Here is a 27720-nt window from a genome sequence, read left to right as displayed (position 1 = left end):
TCTAAGTAATTAAAAAAACGTAATTCAAAAAGCTTTCTACAACTCCCTCAGGAATTCCTACAAGGATCTCGAAAGGCAGATCAGTCTTATTATCACCATATTTTAAGAGAGAGAGAGAGAGAGAGAGAGAGAGAGACTGTGGCTGAGAGTTAGCATCTTGCCTACATGAAGTGAGTTCACAGCTGATACAAAATTCGACCATGGAGCTTCACAACTTACAATTCACGCAGTACCCTCTTTGTAAGCAGGGACACCACAGCATTATTACTGGCACACACCTGTAACCCTAACTCACACAGCAAGCAAGGGCTACTTAGGCAGTAAATATTGAAGGAGATCAGGAACTGAGCCCCAAATATGCAAGATTCAGTACAGCTTTCAAAACTCGCTTCCAGCTTTCAGGCAAGTGTTACCAGCTGTTTTTAAAAGCAGGTTCTCCACACATGGACTTGCAGGAGTCAAACTGGGAAGTGTGGGAGAGGCAGAGGAAGAGGAGAGGGTTTATTCCAATATCAAAGATACCCCACTGCATCAGGAAAACACTGGGGGAACCAAGTGATTCTCAAATGGCCCAATATTCCCCTCTCCGCTGAAAAAAGTGGGCTCCAGTTATGCTGGTGGAAGTGTCTGGAATATCCTTGGACACAGTGTTTCTGCATAGGTTCTAGCCTTGAGCAGGGGTGAAGGGGTTGGCAAGCAAAGCCCTTCCCTTAGCCAACACGCAAAGAGTGATAATTCATGTACTCGGTGGTAGCTTTGGGTGAGCCCATTCTGCCCCCACCCCCGCAGGGGGGCATCGGCTCAGAAACTAACACACACTATGTTGTCTGCGGCCTTATAAGCTCTTCCTTCATCAGCAAAGATGCTGAGCCATCCCTTCTTCTCCAAAGCAAGCACAGGGGGCAGAGGGACTTGAGCTCAGAGGCAAAGATACCCTAAACCATCCACTACAATGGAGCCAACTGCACTTTCTTTAGCCTGCCTCCATTGCACTCGGAAACAGTCACTGGGGTGAGTGATTTCCCTATACTGGTTAATGTTACCCTTGATCTAAAATCTGAACTATGAGGATTCCTTTGATTCTGCTGATTTTCTTTTGCTATGCCTCCAATTAACATTTCCATGTATATAAGAAACTGGTCATCCCTGCACCCTTTCACTATTGATTGATTGATTGATTGATTGATTTGTTCAGACAGCAATTCTGGCAGAAGGCTGCTTAAATCTCCCTGATTTTGACAGGAGTTAAGTCACGTGCAAACATGCAACTTTGCAGAACAATCCTTTTTTGCATGTCTACCAAGATGCAAGTGCCACTGTGTGCATTGGGACTTACTTGTAGATAAGTATAGTTGGGATTCTGCTCTTAAGACATTTGACGATGGTAGACTCTTATCAGTGGGATTAAGCGTACTGCTTGCGCATCAACCATTTAATTGGAAGAAACTTTGTAATGTTTACTGAAAAACTACAACTGCATGCGAAATAAAAACTGTTAACCAAATACATCTAATAAAAAACACAATTTGAAAGCTACTAAAAATCTCTACATGTATTCTAAAAATAATCAACACACAAAAATAGCATGAACTTTTAAAAGTTCAATCGCTTTTACTCTTCTATTGCAATGCCTTTATTGTTTCACTGATCATACAAATAAAAGACAAGCTGTGTCCTCTGAAATGCAAATTAAGTTGGTTTTCGTGGAAATACCTTTGAGAAATGTTAACCAATGAGTTACAAAATGCTCTCGACACTGAGAAGGCTGAAAATATGAAAACCACAAGTAAAACGAACAGCGGAGCGGCTTCAGGTATGGCTGGTGTGTGTGTTCCATTTCTAAAAAACATGCACCCCAAACTCTACGACCAAAGTGCCTCATAATCACTACCAAAAACGAAAAGCCAGGCGTGAATAAAATAAGTTTTAAAAGCCAGTGTGTTCGTATAAGAAATGGCAGAAACTCACCAAAACTTCACATGTAATAGGGTTGATATGTATCCAGAAAGGGAGCATTTTCAACAGTCAATTACTTTTCCATTTTGTCCCAGGACTTTAAAAGTTAAAGGCATAGTTCTGCCAATTGCGAGATGCCCCATCCAGCACAGACCACCCACAAGTACTGATTTTCCATCTGGTGAACAAAACAGACATCTCCCTAATTATTTTTTAAAAGGGTTTTCCCCCTCCTCCCCTAACATGCTTCCTTTATTTGTCTGTGACCTGGAACTTAATGGAAAACCTGGTAGATGCCAACCATATTTCTTGCAATGCCGCATCCTATTTTTCCTCCCCTTAAAAATGCTTATTTGAAGCTATTACATATGCTGCTTTGTAACAATCCAAATCATTACACAATTCAAGCCTGAGATTAGCACAGTTTTGCACTTAACACTGAATATTTTAATCAGTACATTAAAGCAGAACATTACTCGGCTTACAGTCTCTTACGCTGAGATCCCATATTGCCAGTGTCAAAATTTATGCCTTTTTTCAGTAAGATTGTCTCCACTGCCAGCAATACACTCAGAAATGCCAACTGTAATTAAAATCTGGCACTCTATGCAGTCACAAGCAGACTTTTTAAAGCCCTCTTTTAAAACTATTTTTATTGTTATTTTTAATGATGATTATTGTTATTTATTGTTAGGCAAAAGGACAAGAGAAATTATATGTGCTTTCCAAAACTGACACAGTGAACAATTGTGATCACAACTGTCCAGGAAACTAGCCTCGAAAAAGCCGTAAACTATGTTAATTATGGAGTGTGTGCGCACAGAAAGAAATCCCCCACATGCCAGGATCACAGATTTCAGTCTTACATATAGTATCTATATGTTATTATGCTGGATAAAATTTACATACTCTACAGCATGCAAAAGAAGATAAAAAGCAAGCTGCTCACCAGGAAAGGAGGATATGAAGCAAAAAGGAAAGGGAAAAGCCATTTGTAGTGGAAGTGGGTTTGGTAGCATTTCCCCTCTCCCATATACCGTAGCTTTAAGCTTCAAAAATATTCTGCAGTATGGGTATCTTACAGTGCATCCTATGTAAGTCCCACAGTGAGCTCAATGAAGCTTACTTCCAAGGAAGTGGGTTCAGAACTGCAGCTCAGTTAAACTATGGAACTCCCTCTAACAGGAGGCACCAACTTGGAAGGCTTTAAAAGAGAATGAGGCCAATTCATGAAGGACACAAGGCTACCAATGGCTACTAGTCATGATGGCTATGTTCTACCTCCATTAGCGGAGGCAGTATTATTTTTCTAGAAAAAGAGGTCCCGAAACGATGGCAACCACCTGAAAAGGGGTCAAAACTGAGTTCCAGCAAGTTCCGGCTGAAAAAAAATCCCTGATCAGAGACATTGATAAACTATAGCTAGAATAAATAATACATTTAGGGGCATCTAGGTTTGCTCTACAGCAGGCACCCCCAAACTGCGGGCCTCCAGATGTTTTGGCCTACAGCTCCCATGATCCCTAGCTAACAGGACCAGTGGTCAGGGATGATGGGAATTGTAGTCCAAAACATCTGGAGGGCCGAAGTTTGGGGATGCCTGCTCTACAGTGTAGCTATAGAAAAAAAATGTCACAGTGGGTCGATTTTATGTGTTGTTTCTGAGCCTAAAGGATGTATAGGCAAGATGGGTATTATAATCAAACACTACTGAATTTCCATTTTCTCCCAACCCCACGGGGGGGGGGGGAATCCTATGTCTTCAAAATGTGCAGAAACAGATTACATCTCCAGGTCTTAGACTTCCTGTTATCATCTCTCTCGCCTTCATCTTGATGCAGAATTTCGAGGTAGATTTTAGAAATCCTAACAGAGATGAAATCCTCCAGATTGACTTCTTTGTGGAAATCAGCCTCTAGTAACAACCCTTGCAGTGCTGTTTTCTCAGTTTAGAAATGTTTTTCAAATATATTTTTCTCAGAATTTTCAAGGTACTTAGAAGAGCTAGACAACTCAGGGAGCCCAGCGTTCTGTAAGCAAACTATATATTGTTGTTGTTGTTTAGTCGTTTAGTCGTGTCCGACTCTTCATGACCCCATGGACCATAGCACACCAGGCACTCCTGTCTTGCACTGCCTCCCGCAGTTTGGTCAAACTCATGTTTGTAGCTTCGAGAACACTGTCATGGATCCTTCATGGATCAATGCCTTGTCGTGGCAAAGGGGCTTGAGTAACTCAAGAGAAGCTATGAGCTATGCCATGCAGGGCCACCCAAGATGGACAGGTCATAGGGAAGAGTTTTGAGTAAACGTGATCCACCTGGAGAAGGAACTGTCAAGCCACTCCAGTATCCCTGCCAAGAAAACTCCATGGACAAAGACAACAGGCATATAAAACTATATATTAAAAGGTGGCTTTTTACTTTTGCATCCCTCTTTGTTGAAAAGCAAATGGGGGGAGCGCTTTTAAAAACAGGGTGTCCTGCCTATAAAGGTGCCTGTGCTAAATTCTAGACAGGGGATTATAATACAGTTGGGACAGAAGTTGCGATTTCAATTAAATATAAAAATAAACTCAAATTGTACAGACAAGCTTTGTCTCTACCTAACTCTACCTAACAGCACAATTCCCACTGAGTTTTAAATGGAGTGGGATTTTTGCAGACAAATGTGTAATCATTGTCCAGCTGTCTAAAGATAGACTGAACTTGTTGTCTTGCTTGTTGCGGACAGAAAAGACTCCACTGTGAATACAAGCAGTGGACAACAGTCCACAGCATTGGATCATTTCTCTTCAGACTCTTGGAAGATGGCAACTAATATGCCAGAGCAGAAAATTGATTTCATCTCTAATGCTGTCAACTATATATGGAAGCCTATTAACACAATTCTTCGGATAGTCTGTCCTGCCCTAAACTGTGATGGCTTCCTAGAACTTATTCTGATGCTAATTTAATAACCCTATATGAAATATTAAGTAGATGCTAGTTATCCAAAAGGGTCCATAATGAAAGAACATCAACAGGAATGACCAAAGGTAGGGTTGCCATATGTCCTCTTTTCCCAGGACATGTCATCTTTTTCACGGGTATGCGAAATGAGAGCCATAGTGATCCATTGTTAAAAGTCGAAGTTGGCAAATGTGTCCTCTTTTTTGCTCTTCAAAATGTGGCAATCCTAACAACAGATTGAAGACTTACTGTGAGGTAATCAATGTAATAATCGACAACAAAACAAGAAAAATGAGGCTACAACATAGCACATAAACAAGATCAGGGAAAGCTGGGGTTCATGAACTGTAAGATGAATGAAAAATAGGGCGGGTGGGGGAATCAGACACTCTACTCCTAGATACTACTGCTTGGAAGTGAAGTTCTTTGATTTTACTCATAACGAAGTATGCTTAAGATCAGATATTAAACACACAATAGCTCTATTCAGGCATTTTACTCACAGCTGAGGTCAACCTATGAGCCAACCACCCAATGCTGCCATCATGTTTGCTGCCTAGCCCCGCCCTTACCTTCCAAGTTCTGGACTGCAGAATCCGGGACCGGCAGCCATTTGACACCGGAAGTTGCGTCGATGTAACTTCCGGTGTCGCTTTGCCCTTCTATGGGCACCCAAAATGGCCGCCGGCGGCTTCAAAAGTCACTTGTACGCATGTCAGGAAGTGCGCGACACAACTTCCGGTGTAGCTCCGCCCATCTATGGGCACCAAAATGGCCGCCGCCAACACCGGAAGTCACGTCTATGCACTTCCGGACATGCGTAGATGTTACTTTTGAAGCTGGCGGCGGCCATTTTGGGTGCCCATAGAAGGGCAAATCGGAAATAAAAAATGGCCGCCGGCAGGAGAAAATAACAGAGAAAAACGGGAGACGAAGTGATACGGGGGACCACCGGGAAAAGGTAAGTAAAAAAGGGGTTTTCCGGGGAAAACGGGAGACTTGGCAGCTATGGCCCCGCCCACCTGATAGCCACATGTACAGCATAAACTTCACATGTACAGCTGTATGCGTGGATGGCAAGGGCGGAGTTAGTTGGCACATGCAACGTGGGGGTGTGGCTCTAATTGGTTCAGCCACTTTCCCTGCCACCCATTGGTCCTCCCCATGGGTATAACACTTAATGAGAGTTAACGCCAATACCATATTCAAATTTGCTGTTCCTGAGATGGTACAGTCCTCATACGGGGCTTTACTAATTTAGAATGAACATGAAGGAATTGCTTGTTTGAAAGTGTGCCCACAAAGTACTATTATTAGTACTACAGCATTTAAAGCAGTTTAGAACAAATTACAATCACAACTAGACAGTGTCCTAATATATAAATATATCCGAAGGGTCAAAAGCAGGAGCAAAAAGCTGCATCTTCAGCGTACAATGAAAGCTGTACAATGAAAGTGCCTGGTGGGGTAGGAATTCCCCAACTTAGGGGCTGCCACAGAGAATGCCCTCTCCTAGGTCACCCCACCCCACACCTCTGAGTGCAGATGTATTACTGAGAAGGCCTCCTCTGCTATCTTAAAACCCAAGAGAAGAGCATCTGTAGTGAAGGAGGTGGTCTTAAAGATATTTGGGACCTGAGTCATATAGGGCTTAAAACACCAATGTGTTTATACCTTAAATTGGGCTAAGAAATGAACCAGCAAACTGTTTGAAAACAGGGGTGATATGAGTTCTAAAAGGAAGATCAGCCAGTAATTTTGGCCTAATTAAAAGTTTCCGAGTTATCTTCAAGATAAGCCCCATGTAGAGCGCATTGTAGTAATCCAATCTGGAAGTTACCAGAGCACAAAGTACTGTGGCCAAGTCCTGGAGGAGGAAACTCGGGAGGGAGGGAAAGGGAAGGTATGGTTCTGAGGGGAAACTGAAACGGGCAGGAAGGAAATATTGTGATCCTGGAGCAGCTTTAGTAAAAAGATGAGAATTGCAGGGGGTTGGACTAGATGACCCTTGAGTCCCTTCCAACTCTAAGATTCTATGGGGGTTTTTTAGGTTCTCGTGTGGCATAATTGTACAATGCTAGCTTACTTATCTCAAAAAAGGATAATTACTGAGAACAGGACTAGAATACAAGCAGATTCTTAAATGCTTGTAGGAAGCTTAAATGAAGATACTAGAATTGTTTTCTTTATGTGAATGAATGCATTGCAAATAAGCGCACAACATATCATTAGAAACACCATCTCAAAATGCTTTACAATATTTATGTCTTCTGCCCTATGAGACTAGTGAAGATAATAAGGGAACTCATGCTGGAAGCCAGTGCAGACGTTGTTTTCTGAATATATTCCATTTGTTTATTTGTTGTTGAGTTTCAATTAACACTGAAGTGGGGAATCATGGAAGAGAATAGTCACGGCAGCTACTTTTGCGGAACACCCCCCCCCCCGAATTTTGCCCTGTTTTCCCTAACCGCAGAATTAAGTACCTGCTGAGGTTTGCTGTCACTCCTCAGTTCAGATATTACACTGCTCAAGAGCATACACCACACGCTTGAACAACACTCTATGCCGAACAAACACAGGTAGAAGTAATAAAGAGATCTTTATTCAGGTAAATCTCAATACAGGCTTGGAAGCCGACACAAGAGTTCAGGAGTCAAGATTCAGAAGTTCAGGAAAACAGGCAAGATGTTCAGGGCTGGACAGAAGCAACTAAGATGCTCAGTTGGTACAGCATGAGACTTAATCCCTTCCCACTCTGCAATTCTGTGAAGAGTTTCCACATCCACCAAGCTTTTAAAGATGAGGCAAGATTTGTTCACTATATGTGAATATTGGGATTGCAAATGAGCACTACTTTGGGGTGGGCTCCCTCTGCGGAGGCCGGCCCAGTTCTAGGCAACAATGCTCCACCCTCCCTCTTCATGCTTTGAGCAATGCCATTGCCTCCTGAGTTGCCTCTCCCCTCAGGTGCCCCCAGCCCTTCCTCACTGCCAGAGAGACCCTCTACTCTGCCGGGAGGTTGGAGCTCAAATCCCTGTTGCCCCTTCTAAAGTGGCTGAAGTTGAGGCACAGGTGGGAAAGCTCCTCTCCTCCAGCCCCAGTTCCCACCAATCTGCCTTCACCCCTTGGTTTCTTTTTCCTTCCTTTCCTATATTGGGCCTGACAATCCAAGCCTGACCCAGACAGAGGTGAAGGACAGGTGCGGAGAACCTGTGGCCCTACATATATTACAACCTCACCATGTTGACTGAGGCTGACAGTATTTGGAGTTCAGTAACATCTGGAGGGCAGCAGGGTCGCTGCTCTACAGGTTTGGCAGCTGCAGGAACATCTGAACCAGCTGTGACAGAGTGACTTGCCCAAACTTCCCAGTGTATGCATGGGCAAGCAAGAGCTATAAACCCTGACTTCCTGGACCAAATTGGACTTTTGCATTGATTTTAACTGGGTGCAGAGTGCACCCAACATTTTGGAACTGAGGACACCACACGCCAAACTACAACTGTCAACTGAGGGAACCACTTGGGCTCTGCAGAAGAGATGGGGAACATGTGGCTCTCCAAGTCTTTGTTGGCCCCAACTCCCATCAGCCCAAATGTCTGGCCAATGGGTAAGAGATGATGGGAGTTGTAGTCTAGGAACAACAGCCATACTAGGACCTGGGAGACCACGATTCAAATCCTCACTCATCCACAAAGCTTACCTTTCAGCCTAAAACAGGCACCCCCAACCTTCGGCCCTCCAGATGTTTTGGACTACAATTCCCATCATCCCTGACTACTGGTCCTGTTAGCTAGGGATGATGGGAGTTGTAGTCCCAAAACAGCTGGAGGGCCGCAGGTTGGGGGTGCCTGGCCTAAAACTACCTCACAAGGTTGTTGTGGGGATTAAATGATGAGAAGGAGAATCATGTGAGCCACCTTGAGCACCTTTGAGAAAAAGATGAGATAGAAATGCAATTAAACCCATCAAGGATACAGAGAAGAAAAGAAAATAGAATCTTATTTTAGACAGGGGGAAACAGAGTCAAGGGGAAGAGGCTCTCAATGCACTGTAAAGACTGTACAGTCGTTATATTAAAAAAATATAGTTGTCTCACACTGTAAATCCAACCTTCCGTAAACCTTTGCCGTAGGACCCGCCAAAGCCAAGCAAATACTTATATTCAATTCATTTACAGGCAGAGTTGGGTTCAATGGAGAAAGGCAGCTAGGGCAATACTGAAGTGTTGTGGGGAAGAGTTCAAGTTATAATCTAATTATATGTATTGGAAAGGTACTTTGAAGCATGGATTTCCCCCCTTCAACCCACTTTTATGCTGCAAGCGTAGAGCAGCGGAAGATGGGAGGCTGGAGTCTTTGATGAAGAACCGTACGTTGACTTCAACCCAAGCAACCCAAGCCTATTTCAAGAGAAGATTCTAGAAACATACAGCCATTCTAGAACTCCCAGTGAATAATCCATTCCATTTCCATATGCATGAAAATGATGCATAAAAACCAGCAGAGTCTTATCACTGAGGAGAGAAATCTGCTTCCAAAAGTCTTCACGTTTTACAAAAAAAGTGGAGAGATTGGTTGTGCTTTCAGGGTGGGTTTTTTTTTGGGGGGGGGAGGTTGCCACTACTGTACTTTTAGCCTTTTACGTTAAGAAAGTTGTAAGTCAAGTGAGGACAAAAGGGATTTGAGCAAATACTGCTTGTGGGATACGTTTTAGAAAACAGGTCAACGTGACTTTTTCTTTCTTTCTTTTTTCTTTAATATCCTGAGCAATAAAGATCTGACAAAACCTTAGAAAGAGGAGGGAGGGAGGGAGGGAGCGAAGGGGAACTGCCCCATAACTTATCAATTCCAGGCCTTGGCTTCCCTAATTGACAACCTCAGGGCTACTTTCATCACTTGTCGACTTCAAACCCACACTCAATTTTTCCTTAAAGGTGACGGTACCTCACCTTTCGGGACATATTGCAGCATATAGGAATATTTTCCTCTGACGCTCGCATATAGAAAGGGGCAGGGTAGAAGAGAAAGATGGCCCCAGGGTGGGGTGAGGGGAGGGCTGAATCTTTCACATCTCTAAGCAGCTTGGAAGAGCATGAAAATAGTTCTTCAGCTGCACTCAAGCTTTTTGGGTCTCACCCCAATTTTTTTCCATGAATAAAACTGAAGCTGTGTCATAACAAGATGGAAGTTGTGCATAGGTAGTTCCCTGGGTCCTGGAACTGGGAAATTTGTCCGTTCCAGATTTGTTGCCCTGAAAGGAGCAGGTGGATAGTATGGGTTGGGGGGGGGGGCTGTCCTTAATCCACTTTTGTCTTTATCCCTGTTTGTCTTGACCGGCCTTAAACTTGGACAAGAGTTAAAAGTATGCATCACTTCTCTGACTGGAGGACACCGAAACATGCGATGACAGTGGCTCAACACAATGTCTACTGATTAATACCTTTATATTGGACACTACGTGGAGGTTCTCCACACTAACACTTGGAATGTCATTGGGCTCATAAGCAGAAGAGATGGAGAATTTTTAAAATTCTTTTTGCAGCCTCCACAGAATGTGGTCTTGGATGATGGTAATACTAGTCCAGGCACCCCCCACACTTCGGCCCTCCAGATGTTTTGGACTACAGTTCCCATCTTCTAGGGATCATGGGAGTTGTAGGCCAAAACATATGGAGGGCCACAGTTTGGGGGTGCCTGTGTTATTGGATGCCTTGCAGCAGAAATAATTACTGGAAACACTGAGATAGCATTAAGTGATAAACTCTGCCTGTACCCCTGAGAAGTGAGCTCTTTTTAAAGCACTTTGGTTGTTCTCTTCCCACTCAAGCCCTCTCAAACATCTGTGAGTGTTGGGTCCTTTCCCTCCAAGCTGATGGTCTTAAGCTATCTGTATAAATTTAGCCTTCACTTCTTTTTAGGTGGAAGCATAGCTAAATGTAAATGGATGGTACATTGTTATAAGCATTAATGATGAAGTTTCTTGTTTTTCGTAGTATTATTAATTAACCTCTTAATTCTAAAATCTAATAGCAAGTACACGTGCAAGCATAGGCTGGGAGTAGGATCGTTTTCTCCTATACATTGCCTGTTATCATAATTCCTCTTTAGACTTTCCCCCACTGGCTGAGATGTGGCATGTAATGGGGGCAGAGCCTTTTTTGTTGTGGTGCCCTTGTTTTGGAGTGCTCGTCCTAGGAACGTTTGACTCATGCATGCTGTGAAATCTTTCTGGCACCACGCAACAATCTTATTTTCTCAGACCTTTTAATTTTGAGTGTATGTGTGCAATATTAATACAGCATGCTCTTTTTATATGTGTATATATATATTGAAGGGTGGGATATACGTTAGTAAAATAGATAATCACTTTCTGGAGAATAAACTGACATAGGTGCAGTCTTTGTGTTCTGACCTACCACAAATATAGGCAATATGTGCCCTCTAGATATTGTTGGACTAGTACAGGCATCCCCAAACTGTGGCCCTCCAGATGTTTTTGCCTACAACTCCCATGATCCCTAGCTAACAGGACCAATGGTCGGGGAAGATGGGAATTGTAGTCCAAAACATCTGGAGGGCCGAAGTTTGGGGAGGCCTGCAGTAACATGTTATTTCCACTATATCTTAAAAATACAGGCAGAGGATGCTAAAGGAAGTTTTTGCATGTGCCCTTACCCAAAAGAATGCAATTTGTCCACCACAAAGAACGGGTTCGGAAACATTAAAAACCAGAGAGCTGCATCTAATTTGTACCTTCCAATTCCATGCTGCTTCCAAAATCTGCATATCATTTGGATGAATGTTACAAATACCAAGTAACATGCTTCATGTATTCTGTTAAATTCTTAATTCTGGGATTGTTAGCTCCAGATGTGAAGAGCCCTGGAGCCAAGCCATCCAAAATCAACATGTGCATTTTATGAAACAAGAGGACCGGAGAGCAATATTTCGGAATCCAGTTTTAACTGATTATACTTCTGGCTTACTGCACATTGCCATCATGTTGTCTTGCCTAGGTCTACAGCCAGAGGAGAGTCTCAAGATTATAAATGAATCCCCTGGGCCGTACAAAACAGCCTCGGGCAATACAGAGGCCGTATGTTACCTATTTCCGCACCTTAATTTTCCTCGGGTACTTTCACCACAACCATTCATTCAGTCCTTTTGCTGCGACAGTAGAATGCAAACTGTGCAGGTCACACCCTACCCCTAGGACTCACAGTGAACCCCAACATACTTGACAAAGTTTTACGCAGCGTTTGGGAGCAAGCAGAACAACGTGACGTTGGAATTTAGCAGAAGATATGGCTCAAGTAATTTTACTCACACCAATAATTCCACTACTGCTCGTGGGTGTCAATAGTTCAAGAAAAACCACCCGCAGATGAACTACAGCCAGAGTGCTGGTTCCCAAGTTCAGAACCCTGTTGAATCATGAATCTGTCATTGTAGGCAAGTTGCCATTTCTCAGCCTAACTTGCCTTCTTGGGATGACAAATGAGAGAAACGTAAATCACTTTGTATACTGGAAAAGTGCTTTAGGAAAAAAAGATTCCTCTTCGATTTAAAACAAAACAAAACATTCAAGCCTGTAAACAAAGGCTACCCTCCTATATATATACACTCCCTCGGGAGTAAAACTCATTAAATTGGCCTTACTTCTGAGCAGATTAGTCTGGGATGGTCATTAACAGAGAAGAAATGTGGTATAAATGTAAGTATTTAAATCCACTGAAACAAACTGAAAACTCAATATTGGGTAGGGGACCACAGCATTGGATTATATTCATTTACTTTCTTCTCACAAAAATACATTATCAATATCATACCCCCCCCAAATAAAAGAACTATGGAAGGATAGGCTATCCTGTCCACTTTCTGCAGGCAGATGTTTCCTAGCTTTCTTTAAAAAAACGTAAATCACATTTGCAGTGTTAGTAATCTAGGCCTGTAGCCTCCATTACAAACCGGGGACCTTCCAGGGTGTAGAATTTAAGTTTACAAGCCTGTTTTGCTTTCCTGCAGGCGCTTAGAGCTTGTAAATGGCACCTTTCAGTGTCCCAAAGAAGGAAGGGCAGCTAGTCCCAATTTCTCGTGTTGCCTAATGGTCTCACATAAAACGAGGTCCACAGAATTTTTATGGCCATCTCAGGGCAAACTCACAGGTGAAGAACCACTAGGGAAAGGATGTCTTGAGCTTTGTCCCTCTGAGCTTTCCAGGTGCAGCAAATTTTTCCCACCCGTTGCTTGAACGATTAATAGAACTCTCAATGTAAAGTCTGTAGCCTGAAAGTTACAGCAGTGAGAAGTAAATCAGATGGAGAAATTCCTCCGGGAAGAAAAAGGGGGAGAGGGAGAATAGAGATCAATATGTGTTGACCTCCAAAGTGAATAAAACTTTTTTGCACAAAAATGAATAAACAAGGCTGACACTCTATATCCACTTACCTGGAAGTAACCCTCAATGAACGCAACTGGACTTACTTGTGAATATATGGGTAGGATTTGTCCCATGAGTCACTTTTTCTTTCTGAGTCTGCATGCACAAACCCCGACAAAATAAACAAACTCTCAATAACCACAGGAATTGCATGTTATTGTTGTTTTTAAACTAGTAAGTATAGAGCCATTGTGCACAGGAAGTGATATTCAGAGCTTTGATGAGGACAGAAATATAACCATTTGGGCTTCAATCTACAAACAACAACATAGTTCAATCTACAAGATTAATCTAAAAGACTTTTCTGGAGTAAGGACTTTGTGGACAGTAGTCTTGAAATGCTACAAATTGCTTCCAAATTTAATGACTCGTGACTTGCCAAAAACAGTGCTAATGAGCTTTAGGTTTTTTGCTTTTTTTTAAAAAAAATAAAAATAAAATCCAAGTAGAGGCCAGCAAATGAAAGGAGAAACCAGTAAAATGCAAGTAAAATTGCTAATTTGATTCATGCACAGTTACAGCTTGGCTGTGGGTGTGCCAACACCACTTGCATCTTCCCCAATCAGGAAATGGGATTAAATGTTTTAAAAACATTTTACTGCAGAGCTCGATTTTCTTTCAATTAGAGGGCAAAACAAAATCCCACTGATTCAAGGCACTTCAGTTAAATTAGTGCCTTTCACTGATCCTCTACATTTTTAGGTATGAGACATTGGAATTAACAGGAAATGTGTGTTCTCCAGTCAGTCTCATTAGCTGGTTGTGCCACACACATCTTCACACATATGTTTTCAATGCTTTCCCAAGGAACCAAAAATGCACCCAAGCTTAAAAGGCAGTAGTAGAATATTGGTGCCACCTTGCTTGCGGAAAACGCAAGACAATCCATTCTCAGGACTTCACAAACTGCACAAACATTTCTACCTTGGATGCTGCAATTCTAGCAGTAGTAGTAGTAAGCAGTAGTAGTAGTAATAATAATAATAATAATAATAATAATAATATTTCTACCCCGCCCATCTGGCTGGGGAAACCCAGCCACCAGCTGGGCAGCTTCCAGCAAAAGATTAAAAATACATTAAAACATCAATCATTTAAAAACTTCCCTAAACAGGGCTGCCTTCAGATGTCTTCTAAAGGTCAGATAGTTGTTTATTTCTTTGACATTCTAGAACTTTGACACTGGTTTGTATCACTGTCCTTACATACCTACACAATATATATTACTCACTTAATATTCAGAGAAAGTGGCAGCTGCACTTATGTATGTGTACTAAAAGTATGAACTCTTACTGCATCTTCCTGTAGGCATACTATGGACCCTATGACTGTCCAGCAGTTGTGGGTGTTCTAAAAAAAAGCATGTCTTTGTGGTGAATTGGGGGACATGCTAGTACTTTGAACTTTATTGTTATTTCGGCCAAAGGCCCACAATATAATCTTATGCAACACAATGTACAAAAACACTGGGCAAGACAGGATAAAATAAAGCAAGAGTAAATAAAGTTTTAAAAAATCAATACATATAGGCAGATATAATTTGCAAGAATTCCTTGGCTAAAATAGATGGAACAGTACATTTGTTTCGACAATTTCCACTATAAATCGGGTAATAAAACAGATTTTCAATAATCATGAAGTAAACCATTTTTCCTTTTGTATGAGAGAACTGTAACCAAATATCTTGCTACTAGCAGTGTTCTGCTAGAGTCGCTGTCTTGTAGCAGATATGTTAACTGAGACTCCAAGTTCTCAGTCAAACTTTCTGTTATTAAGGGAAATAGAAATCTGGTCCGGGAGTTTGTGTGCAAAGGACAACAAAATAATATATGGTGGAGAGATTCTACAGTTTTGTTGTCACATGCACATAATGCTGAAATTTGTCCTTTAGTAAACCTATTGCCCATAACGTTGGATGGAAAAACGTTAAATCTTGCTTTAGTAAAAGCAAATATGTGAGCCGCAACGGATAAAGATGACAAATAAGATGGAATCTGCGGTGTGAGCCGTATACCAAGATTCAGCGGTGAACATGTACCACTTCCCATTATGACATTTTGTTGGAGGTCAAACTCATCTAGTTTTTGCATAAGTATTCTCTTGGCCGAGGCGAGGTCTAGTTCCAATAGGTCCGATGGAGACAGTCCATAGGACACGATTTTTGTGTGTATCTTCTCTGCCCATGGGCTAGCGGGGGATATGCTATAATAAGAGAGTGGCTGTATTTTTAAGAGACCACTCCCTGATTGTGAGTTCTGCATACCCTCCAACATCTCTCCAATAAAAATAGGGACGTCCTAAGGAAAAGCAGGACATTCCGGAATCAAATCAGAAACTCAGCCGGCTTCTGTAAATCTAGGACAGTCCCTGGAAAATAGGGACACTTGGAACGTATGAGTTCATTATTTTCATTGCCATGATCCTACACTTTGTTGAAGGGAACCTCCCCACCGGAGTAGAAATCATATATCGAACAGATGGAAAGCTCTTCAATCTGAGCAGGCTGAAAGCAAAAAGGTTACCGTAACTTCCGTCATAGAGCTTCAGAATGCTGATGACAACGTAGTGTGCGCACGCTCAGAGGATGACCTACAAACCATCCTAAATATCTTTGCAGAAGCTTATGAAAAGCTTGGCCTATCACTCAACATCAAAAAAACCAAAGTGTTGCACCAACAAGTACAAAATAACCCCTCTGTAGCACCACAAATCCAACTCAGTGGTGTGACGTTGGAAAATGTTGATCACTTCTCCTACCTAGGCAGTTACCTTTCCACAAGGGCCAACATTGATGCCGAAATCCAGCATCGCCTGAGCTCTGTGAGTGCAGCTTTCTCCCGATTGAAGTGCAGAGTGTTTGAGGACATTCGCAGGGAAACCAAAATGCTTGTTTACAAAGCTATTGAACTACCAACCTTACTATATGCTTGTGAAACATGGACCACTTATAAACGCCATCTCCAACTGCTCAAAAGATTCCATCACTTGGGAAGACAGGCGAACTAATATCAGTGTACTGGAAGAAGCAAAGATCACCAGTGTTGAAGCAATGATTCTTCAACATCAACTTCGTTGAACTGGTCATGTTGTACGGATGCCTGATGATCGTCTTCCAAAGCAACTACTCTATTCCGAACTTAAAAATTGGAAGTGTAATGCTGGTGGCCAACAAAAGAGGTTTAAAGACTGTCAAGGCAAATCTTTAAAAATGTAGTATATACACCGACAACTGGGAAACACTGGCCTGTGAGCACTCCAGTTAGAGAACAGCCTTTACCAAAGGTGTCATGGGCTTTGAAGGCACTCGATCTCAGGACGCAAGGGAGAAACGTGCTAAGAGGAAGGCATGCTTGGCAAATCCACACCGTGATCAACTCCCGCCCAGAAACCAATGTCCCCAGTGTGGAAGGGCGTGCGGATCCAGAATTGGCCTCCACAGTCACTTGCGGACTCATTGTTAAAACCGTTTACGGAGAAGCAGAAGAAGAAGAAAAGGAGGAGGAGGAGGAGTTCTAGATATATTAGCTGTGTGGTAGCAGGTGGTGAGAGGTGCTAGCTTGCTTGCGGCAAGTGTTCTTTGACCTCTTTGGGTATTTTTGGTTTGTATTTTGGTGGTCTCTAGCTAAAATGAGTCCGATACCTACAGAGTTTGTTGTGTTAATCCTATACACTATAACCTTGATTACTGGTTCCTCAATGAGACCATGCACACGCATCCTACAGCTCCAGGATTGGCGAATTGCACTGGCAATCAGTGATCTATCTACTTCCGCTTTCTGCCTTCCAAAACTAGGCAAGCCAAGTGTCTTGCAAAGGTTCAGAAGCAGAGCATGCTGCAAATGTCCACCCCCGTTGTGAATCGCTGGTATCTGAGACTCACGAGGCATATTGGCTGTGTTCACACCTAATGATAAGCCAAGAAACACTACTTAAACCATACTTACAGAAGCTACCGGTATGTACTACTGCATGCAGCCCAATTGTCCCCACTTTGCTCTTCCCTTTGGGCACGCAGGTAAGAAAACCAGGAAAGGGGTAGCTTAGTATTGTATCCAAACCCAGGATCATGAATAGTTTCTCCTTTACAAACAAGGATATGTAATGCATAATCAATTACATATTGTTTGCAGATTGAAAACAACAACAGTATACACCTATCATATTCACTGGATTGATTTCTGTTCTGGACATGAGATAAATAAGTGAAATTTGGCAATTTCCACTCCCATTTCAGACATCCCTACATGAGGGATGAGTGAAGGAAAAGCCAAGCTCTGAAGTGTTTTATTCTTCAGTTGCAATGTAGACCCCTACAAAGTTGTATCCAACACTGCGCATGAGTGGAACAGACCCCCCACGTATAACAAGATTTACCTCTCCTCTGCCCTGCAACACTCTGCACAACCTCAATCTTCATAGGGTTGGAAGGCTCTCCAGGGCTGATATTGGGCATGGTGAAGGGAGGCTGCAGGGGATGAGCAGAGGAAACTGATGTTGCATTGCGCAAGTTCACTCACAAAACATGAGATTCCACCCTTTCTCTGCAATTCAATTAGAAGGTAAAGGGACCCCTGACCATTAAGTCCAGTCGTGACCGACTCTGGGGTTGCGGCACTCATCTCGCATTATTGGCCGAGGGAGCTGGCGTACAGCATCCAGGTCATGTGGCCAGCATGACTAAGACACTTCTGGCGAACCAGAGCAGCACACGGAAACGCCGTTTACCTTCCTGCTGTAGTGGTACCTATTTATCTACTTGCAAGTTACAGGGAACCAGAAAGAGGGCCTTCTCAGTAGTGGCGCCCGCCCTGTGGAACGCCCTTCCATCGGAGGTCAGGGAGATGAATAACTACCTGACATTTAGAAAACACCTAAAGGCAGCCCTGTTTAGGGAAGTTTTTAATCTGTAATATTTTAATGTATTTTTGTATTTGTTGGAAGTCGCCCAGAGTGGCTGGAAAAACTCTGCCAGATGGGTGGGAAATAAATAAATAAATAATTGTTGATGTTGTTGTTATCATTACTGCTACTACTACTCTCTATTCTAGTCATGTTATTTGCTGCTACAACAACCCACAGGATCAGGTCATAAAATTAGATGTCAACATTGGGAATTAACAACATAAATATCTCCTGGCTCCTACCCAAGTATGGCGACACTTTTACTTTCAGTGTAAATAAAGTAGTCAAGTTTTATTCTGACAGACTGATAGTGTATAATCAGAAATAGATAGTGTATAAGCAGAAATTAGTCCAGAAGCCCCGAGGCACCAACAATGAGGCAAGGATCAAGGCAACTCTGGAGAGGAGCTTCAGGGTTCCCTAAACACAGTTCAGGGACAAAGACAGGGGCCCAGGATCAGAAGCTGTGATCTGAGACTGTACAGGGATGGGAATATGCTCCAACAATTCAAAGCCTACCCACCATGCAAAGAGACGGGGAAAGTCCAACTGCTCACCTGTCCTACTGAGAACTCCTTGTCTGAAGCAGGGCACTCCTTGTGGGCTCGTGGCCTTTCCTCTTCCCCTAGCAGAGGAGGGGCCTCCCTGGCACTGGAAGGGCCCACCTCCTCCTGAGCCAAGGAAGTGGGCGTGTGAGACTTCCAGAGGAAAGTCTCAACAGGAAGGCCTAGGCCCAAGTCAGGGGCAGGTTCTCACCCGTGGCCTCCCCCTAGTTGTCCTCATCAGAGTCCTCAGGGAAAGCCATGACACAACCTTGTAAGCCATTCTTATGACATGCCCATCACATCACGTACTACGTACAGGTATTGGTGGTTTTTTAAGGCTGAAATTTTGAGGAGTAGAGAATATTTAAAAACACTTTTAGTACTATTAAATCTACAGTGGACGAAAGCAATAATTGTGCTCTCGTGAAACAAACCAAGTAGAGCTTCAACCTACAATAACAGCTTGTTAGTGTCCTTAGTTTCAAGGCTTTGGAATGGCATCTGCCTTGAATTATATCCAGCTGGGATCATGTTTCAATGACCAATATGGACAGATTACTGGAACTTTAAAACCTTGCCCTCTTTGTAATTGATGTTTAAACTGTTTGAAGTTTCTCATTAAGTCCATTTTACAAATTAGGTGCAGATGTATAAAGCTAAATGTACAGTACTAGGGGAAATTAGGTCACCTGAAAGCTCAATATAAAATGTCTCTGTTAACTGTTTAACTACAATGAGTACATTAAATTTTAGAAAATCGACTCGGCGTGTCCCAAATTCTTCAGAGTTTCATCACTTCCTTTTCACTGTGGAAGAGACTTCACAATGGCCAGCCATTGTGTCATGTCATTACAATAAAAAATATGAAAGGAAAGGCAATTAGTTGTATAATCACCAGCTGAGATGTTCTTTCATTGTACTATAGAAACAGGAAGAAAAGAAGTCCTTAATACCATGATAACAAGTAATTCAAATTTACACCTGAGTTCAAGTAGATGTAGTCTTGTCATTATATATTTCTTAAGTTCCCCTAGATTCTATTATACTGTGCCAACTCTGTCTGGGAAAAGAATATCAGTACCTAGCATTCATAGGATTCTTCTATTTGAGTAATTTCAGGACCAAAAACACTGGTATTACTTGCAACGGAACAGATTTCAGGGATTTAGATGTTAGGGAAGCTTCCTAGCTATTCAGGGGAAATGCTAAATATATTTTCCTGAAGTTTGAGCACATCAATTCTACTAAGTTTATTTGTTTTATGCCAGTTTAGTTATGTCTTCACCACCACAACCAAAACAAATACCATGGGAACTTTGGTGAGGGATGCTGGAAATTCTCTGTTACAAATCTTGATCTCTAGCTTTCCACCCTTGAACTACACATCTAAGGGTTCCTAGAGACTAAGGGCTATTAAATCTGTTTTTAAGTCTGTGGAACAGATATGTAGCAAGCAAAGACTGCCTTGATTGATAATACTTTAGACCCAGTAAATCTTTTCTGGCCGAGCGACCTTAAACTCCAGTCCTACAGCTTGAGCGTGAGCTACACCTGACAACAATACAAGCTGAATATGGGAACTGCACTTATCTGAGACTAGCAGAATCAGAGTGCATGGCACAGCCCCAAAGAACAACTGCTGCTCCTAAGCTACTTTGCCAATTATATTTCATCCTTCTTCTTTAATAATACTTTATGAAATACTTTATCCACCACGAGTGCAGTGACACACACGCGCTTCCTGTTAAGTCCCACATCACACAAAAAGCTTGCAAAAACTGTCAAATTTAACACATTTCAACCCAGGACCCAGGTGGCGCTGTGGTTAAACCACTGAGCCTAGGGCTTGCTGATCAGAAGGTCGGCGGTTCGAATCCCTGTAACGGGGTGAGCTCCCGTTGCTCGGTCCCTGCTCCTGCCAACCTAGCAGTTCGAAAGCACGTCAAAATGCAAATAGATAAATAGGGACCGCTACAGCGGGAAGGTAAACGGAGTTTCCATGTGCTGCTCTGGTTTGCTAGAAGCGGCTTTGTCATGCTGGCCACATGACCTGGAAGCTATACGCCGGCTCCCTCGGCCAATAATGCGAGATGAGCGTGCAACCCCAGAGTCGGCCACGACTGGACCTAATGGTCAGGGGTCCCTTTACCTTAATAGCCAGTCCTGATTCTCAAGAACATCAGTGACATAAATCACTGACAAACAAACTTGTTCAAAACCTGAAAAATGAGGTGGTGGTTTCAAATGAACATTTTCCCAACAAGGTTATAAACAACAAACTCAACACAATTTCATTTTCATCTCTTTCTGCTGCATAGTAATAAAATAAATTTAAGATTAATTTAAAATGAAACAGTACAGCAAAGACACCCAAGGGATTTTACAAAGGCATGGGGGGACCAGTCTTTGAAGCCAAAATCCTCAAAATGCACCAGAGAGAGAGAGAGAGAGAGAGATTTCATTCTTAAAGAACAACTTTTAACAATTGTATAAAGCAATGTTTCAATTGTTAAAGAAACAAAATAATAATAATTCCAGGTAAAAAAGAGATACCTCATCTTCACAGATATTTTTTATTTTATTTTCCCGTCAACGGAAATCTTGTATCTGTTCAAGACTTGTGTCTTCTAAAATGTTGCAAGACAGGGAGAAACTTTTCTGATTAACAAAGAGAATGTGTTTGGCTATATTTCAGCTTTTGTTGCATTAGCACCCTCCAGTGTCCAATTTAGGAAAACACAACACTGGTAACAGCTTACTAAAGGTAAAGGGACCCCTGGCCATTAGGTCCAGTTGTGACCGACTCTGGGGTTGCGGCGCTCATCTCGCGTTATTGGCCGAGGGAGCCGACGTTCAGCTTCCAGGTCATGTTGCCAGCATGTCAAAGCCGCTTCTGGCGAACCATGCCAGCACACAGAAACGCCGTTTACCTTCCCACTGGAGCGGTTCCTATTTATCTACTTGCACTTTGACGTGCTTTCGAACTGCTAGGTTGGCAGGAGCTGGGACCGAGCAACGGGAGCTCACTCTGTCGCGGGGATTCGAACCGCCGACCTTCTGATCGGCAAGCCCTAGGCGCTGTGGTTTAACCCACAGTGCCACCTGCGTCCCTGGTAACAGCTTAAAGGGGCTCTAACTGTGACTTCCTAGTCAAACAGAAGAAGGTAACAGACTATGGAGGTTGAAATATTTACCCTGACTTATCAATTCATTGGCATATGCCTCCACTAGGGACAATGATAAGAAAAGGCCACCCAATTAAAGCCAAGTTCTGTTCTGTTCTGCCCACAGTGCTACTACATTATACAACGAAAAGGTTGAGCGTGTTAACAAACTGTCCTAATTCCAGCTGCCAAGTCCAACCCACCATCCAATGTGGACAGAATTTCTGCTAAAAGCAGCTCTGTAAAAGGGCTTTGGGTGTTCAGGTAACCAAACCATGATGCTCAATGTAATTGAAAGGATGCTATGAATCTGTCTTAACTTCTGCAATGCAAATCTAAGCATTCTTACTCAGAAGAAATAAGGCTCACTGTACAGGTGATAGCCATTTTGCACAAGGATTCTGTTCCCGCCCTCCGAATAAGTCGGCGGAGTGTGATTAAGTGTGCCCCACCCTGTTACACCCCACCCCATTATGTCCCCGATCTTCCCTCTTCCAATCACACATCAACTTGGAGAAAGTCAGGGGAGGAATGTTTCCACCCCACCCCCCAAAAATTCATGCTGCAGGGTCAGGGGGTCATCCTGAACCAGGTGCTCCTGGGGGAGCGACCAAAACTGGGTGGATCTCAACCTGATTTTGGGAAATCTCCCCCTCCTCCAACAACCCCCGTGGAAGGCGGGGGAACCAGAAACTTTATTTTTTGTCAATTTATGATATGATCTAAGTAGGGATGGGAGAGAGATTCAATAAAAAGTTCATTTTAAAGGCAAACTTACCAATTCCACACTTACTGAATCAAGATGCAAACTGAAATACAGCAATTGTGCGCTAAATTGCATATATTAAAGTGTGGATGGAAATGTGCATATTAGTGAAAACAACATACAAAAGTGCATTATATACGAAAGTGCATTAAATTAGGAGAAACTGCTTTACAACAAATGTGTACGTGACATATAAAAATGTTTACTTGCAAAACTTTTTACTAAAATGCTGACAAATTTTCAGAAGGAATACACACACACACACACACACACACACACCCCTTATGTTATTTGCTACCTTGGTTTTAAAAATATTTTTTGTTATTTATTTAAAGTAGTACACCTGTTTGAGACTCCAACTTATTGGTTATCCCCTCATAAAGGTCCCCCACAGATTCTCTGGAATAGTTCGTATTAGTTTTAAACCTTAGGGTAAAGGGGTTGTTCAGAGAGGTGGGGGCAACGCAACTAAGTGAGAGTGAAACAAAGTGACATTCAGCCCACTATCACCCCTCACCCCCCCCCAAAAAAACTTGCCCATATATCAAGATCCTAACCAGAGGCATTCTGCATGTCCCCACACCTTGAGGCCAAGGGTGACTTGTGCTAGCCTTCGGAACTCACTTCCTAAGGAAGTTGGCCTTTTCAATGCTCACTAATGACCTTGGTCCTGGACTTTTAATTTGACAGATGAGTTTTTCTGGACATTATACTTACCTTTATCACTACTGTTACCACCTCAACATTTCGTAAACTGCTTTAGGAGGTTACATACTCAAAAGAGTGGTGTAGAAGTGCTCAAAACATACAGTACATACAAACAAATCCTGTTAATTTAGTGCTTTGGGATAAATCCCACTTTAGTGGCTAGGAAATAATCCCAACAGCCCCACATTGAAGAAGACTGTAATGTTTTGAACTCTGGTGGATTTACTTAGTAAGATCAGGCTGCTGTTATTCCTTGCAGGGGTTGACGCATGGGCGTACCCAGGATCAAAACTAGGGGGGGCAAGGGGAGGGGCCAAGGCACGGAAGGGGAGGGGCCACAAAGTGGGCGGGAACAGCGAACTCGCGCTCCGCCGGGCTGTGCCCCTCCCTAGCAGCAGGGCTGGTGGGCGGAGGCGGAGCCCAGCCCAGCGGAGCGCGAGTTCAGTGTTCCTGCCCGCCGCGCCGCGCTCTCTGGTTCCCCGCCGCGCTTGGCCTTGCCAGAGGGCGCAACGGGGAGCTGGAGGGAGGGCGCAGCGCGGCGGGCGGGAACGGCGAACTCGCGCTCCGCCGGGCTGTGCCCCTCCCTAGCAGCAGGGCTGGTGGGCGGAGGCGGAGCCCAGCCCAGCCCAGCGCGAGTTCGGCGTTCCCGCCCACCGCGCCGCGCTCCCTGGTTCCCCGCCGCGCTTGGCCTTGCCAGAGGGCGCGACGGGGAGCTGGAGGGAGGGTGCGGCGCGGTGCGGCGGGAATGGCGAACTCGCACTCCGCCGGGCTGTGCTCCGCCTCTGCCCACCAGCCCTGCTTCTAGAGTAGGGCAGCTGCCCTAACTTGCCGCATGGTGGGTACGCCCTTGGGTTGACGGTCCTTCTTTTAAAGCAGGGATGCGGAGGCTGTGGCGCTTGCAGATGTTTCTGGACTCCAAGCTCCCACCACCCCTGGCTGGGGCTGGAGCTCACGGCGTCCCTTTCCCCTTCAGTGCCCTTAATGAAGGTTGAAGAGTGGGCTGTGGGGTTTTTGTTTTGTTTGTCTGTTTCCCTCTCTAAGGGGCAGCTCTACCTTTCGAACGCTTACCAGACCATGTAGCTATTCGGAACTTAGCAGCACAAGAGACGCGCGTGTGGGTGCACGTGTGAAAGTGTTTTATTGCAAGGGTGGCAGTAAAAAGCGGGGAGGAGAGCAACCACTCTGCGAACTTCTTCACAACCCCGCCAATTCCCCCCCCCATCTTCAGGGAAGGGGGGAGCAATGCCTCCCCCCCGCGCGCGTTCCCGCCTCCTTACGTCGCCGTCACTCACATTCCCCGCCTGCTCAGGCTCTGACCAGCCGCCAGGAGACGCCGCAGTCCGAACGCCGCCGCCGCCATCGTCGCCACACTTCGCCTCTTCCGGGCTCCGCCCACGCCCGGCTCCCATTGGTGGAGGAGTTGAGCGGAGGGAAGCCGCTTCTCTGTCGCCTCGCGTTGGATAAGTTACCCGTGTTCTAAAGGGGCGGGGCCTGGAACGCCGGGTCGTCGGAAAGCTCTACTCACGTGTTACAGGCGCGTGAGGGCCCGTCCCGGCATTCTAAAGGGGTGGGGCCTGGGACGCCTAGTCGTCGGAAAGGTCTTCTGGGGCAGGAAAGGTGTAGCTCAGTTCGTAGGTCATCTGCTATGCCCCGAGTGCAGGGATGTCTTGCGCTTATTGAAATTTGAAAGTGCCTTCAGCTTGTAGCAATTGGTAAAAAGAGGCAATGCGTATCATTTGGGCTTCTGCAAACAAATGACTAGACTGCGTTCAGGTGGGGAGCAAATTGAAATACAGGTGTGTTTGAGGTCATCTACTGAAACATTAACTACAGATGTGGCAAACTACCCACTCCGTAAAGTTTAATATCAAGCTTCCACACTACAATACTACTGACTGCAGATGTGTAATGGATTTTTAAAAACATATTCAGTGGGGTTTTTTCGCTGTATGAGGAAATCCATTTTTAAATGGGGGGGGGCAGTGTAGGCTGCCATTTTTTTAATGTGCATAAAAACTTGTGCACATGATGAGGAGCAATAAACCTCCATCTGGAAACACCCCTAGAATATTGTAAAGTCTTGATTTCTAACATAACATGAATAAACACATCAAGTTTAAGTTGTTTTAGAGCATGTGGGATACAAATAATTTAAGGTCCATACTTTCATGTGCCCAAAGGATATCAGTTCATAAAATTAACTTCCACTTAGCCCAATGGGACTTATTTGATTAATATAATAGACTTGTTAGCCACCTTTCAACCTGCAGTATTTTCTTAATGTGGCATACAATGAATAGCGAATTAAAAATCAATTTAAAATATCTACACCACTCAAATGCAACAATAAAATAACAGAGTTCTATTCCTGTCAGCCTCTCCACAAAAAATGTCACCTAATCTACCCCCTCAGTTACAAGAAATCTGAAAGAAAAAAACCCATTTAGATCCATCCAAACAAACAATAAGGGAGCTGATCATAAGTGAATAGCGGATTGGATCCTTCATGGTTTATAATGCCAACACCATTTTAAGCTAAAAGGAATGGTTTACATGTTTGTAAGAACAATCGGGTTCAGCAAGAAAATAATCTTATTTCCCCATTATTCAAATGAGATTATCAGGAAGTGAGCATAGGATTCATATATATTCATATTTTAAGAAATGAATAAAATATTGCAAAATTGCAAACAGATGCAGTTAGTCTTGCAAAAAGAACAGAAGAGTGCACGGCACTGAGAAAAAAACATTAATAGGGAATTTATTAATGACCCTCGAAGGTAAAGATTAACACAAATCATAACATTGGGCTTTGAATATAATAAGAAATGACCTCCTGTTCTGCCTCAGGTTGGGTTAAGACAGCTTCATATTAACATTTCTTTGATGTTTATTAATTATGAATCATGAAAGAGAAATGAGCATCTTGGCAGTCAAAGAGTGATGTACACCTGACCATCTGTAAGTGGATATTTTCTTTGGCGGGTGTTTTTTCTCTCTCTTCAAAATCAGGAAACAAACAGCTGCCAAGGTCAATCTTGAAAATATTTTTGACATTTTGAGTTGAAAAGTCACTTTCGAAACAGCTCCAATACAGATCCTTCAAAGGAGAAACATTTTCCTGTTCTTGTAAGCTTTACCTTGTGCATTGGTAGTACACAGAAGCACCAGTAATATTACCTCAAAACTTAGAAAGCATTAAAAATAATGGAATGGCAAAGCAAAGTGCTTCTGCGCTCATCTCCTTTTTCAACAGTGAATTAGCTGTGTTACAAACATAAAGTCGTATTAGCAGCCTGGCGCTTCTTGTTCCGTCAGAACAGATTGATACACAGAAATCAGCAAGAGAAACTTTTCACACCATGGAGATATTGACCACCTATTGATATCTGCACAAGGAAGGCAGAACAGCCTTTATGAAAAGTTTGCCTGGGATACATAGTTGCAGTCTGATCCTTAGCATGTTTACTGCGAAATAAATTGCACTTTGTGAAGATAATCTACTTGTGAAGATAATCTGACAGCAGAATGTGGCCACCAGGGTTGTAAGCAGTGCTTCCCTTTGGGACCATGTTGATGTAATATAGGAACACTAGTGTCATTGAGGCTGTTAAATAAACGGGCGCTAGAACATATGTGAGAGGAGCGGCGGGGCGCGCCAGGAACGCAAGTAAACAAACTCGCTCTTCTGCCGTGCCCCGCGGCCGAGCGCAGAGAGGGAGGGAAGGCCGCGGCCCCGTCGCTCCTCTCACGGGCCAGGGAGGCTTGGGAGGAGGAGGAGGAGGATGTACACCGAGGGCCCCAGGCTCCCCCGACGGACCACCAAGCAGCTGAAAGGCCGAGCGCTGAGCAGGCGGGAGAATGGGGTGCGGGAAGATGGCGCCGGCAAGGCCGGCGGCTTCGTTGAGCATCTCACTGTCCTGCAGCAGCAGCAGCCGCTCTTGAACGGGAAGCGGGAGGAGAAGCTGCCAGTGGCTCGTTTACTGGGTTCTGGTTCTCTTCATCGGTGGGGAGAGTGCGCAGTGTGTGCGTCTAGTCTCTGCATCCAATCCCTGTGTCCGTGGGGCACATGCGCAGTAGCGCAAACCCAGGGACACAGGGACTGGACGCAGAGACACAGGGACTTTATTATATAGGATGACCAGACAGGTACAGAGAATGGCTGTTAATGCATACACCACTTCCCAAACTTGTGGGAACGCACTGGATGTAAACGGATGCAGCCCCACACTTGAAAATAATTATGGAAATCTGTAATCTTAGAATGCCTTATTATAAAGAACT

At 43.7% G+C, this 27720-nt stretch overlaps 1 protein-coding gene across 1 annotated transcript in view; it reads right to left on the bottom strand.

Moving 5' to 3' along the window:
- CLYBL (citramalyl-CoA lyase) overlaps positions 1-25130 on the bottom strand; it is a 199674-nt gene extending 174544 nt beyond the window's left edge. Inside the window, exon 1 of the mRNA XM_035114469.2 lies at positions 24729-25130. Coding sequence (XP_034970360.2) covers positions 24729-24796 — 68 coding nt within the window. The 5' untranslated portion in view covers positions 24797-25130. The remainder of the gene's footprint in view (positions 1-24728) is intronic.
- Between the last annotated feature and the right edge of the window lie 2590 nt (positions 25131-27720).

The sequence above is a fragment of the Zootoca vivipara genome, chromosome 4 (assembly GCF_963506605.1).
Source record: "Zootoca vivipara chromosome 4, rZooViv1.1, whole genome shotgun sequence".
NCBI lineage: Eukaryota > Metazoa > Chordata > Lepidosauria > Squamata > Lacertidae > Zootoca > Zootoca vivipara.
This window is presented reverse-complemented; position numbering and strand designations above follow the sequence as displayed.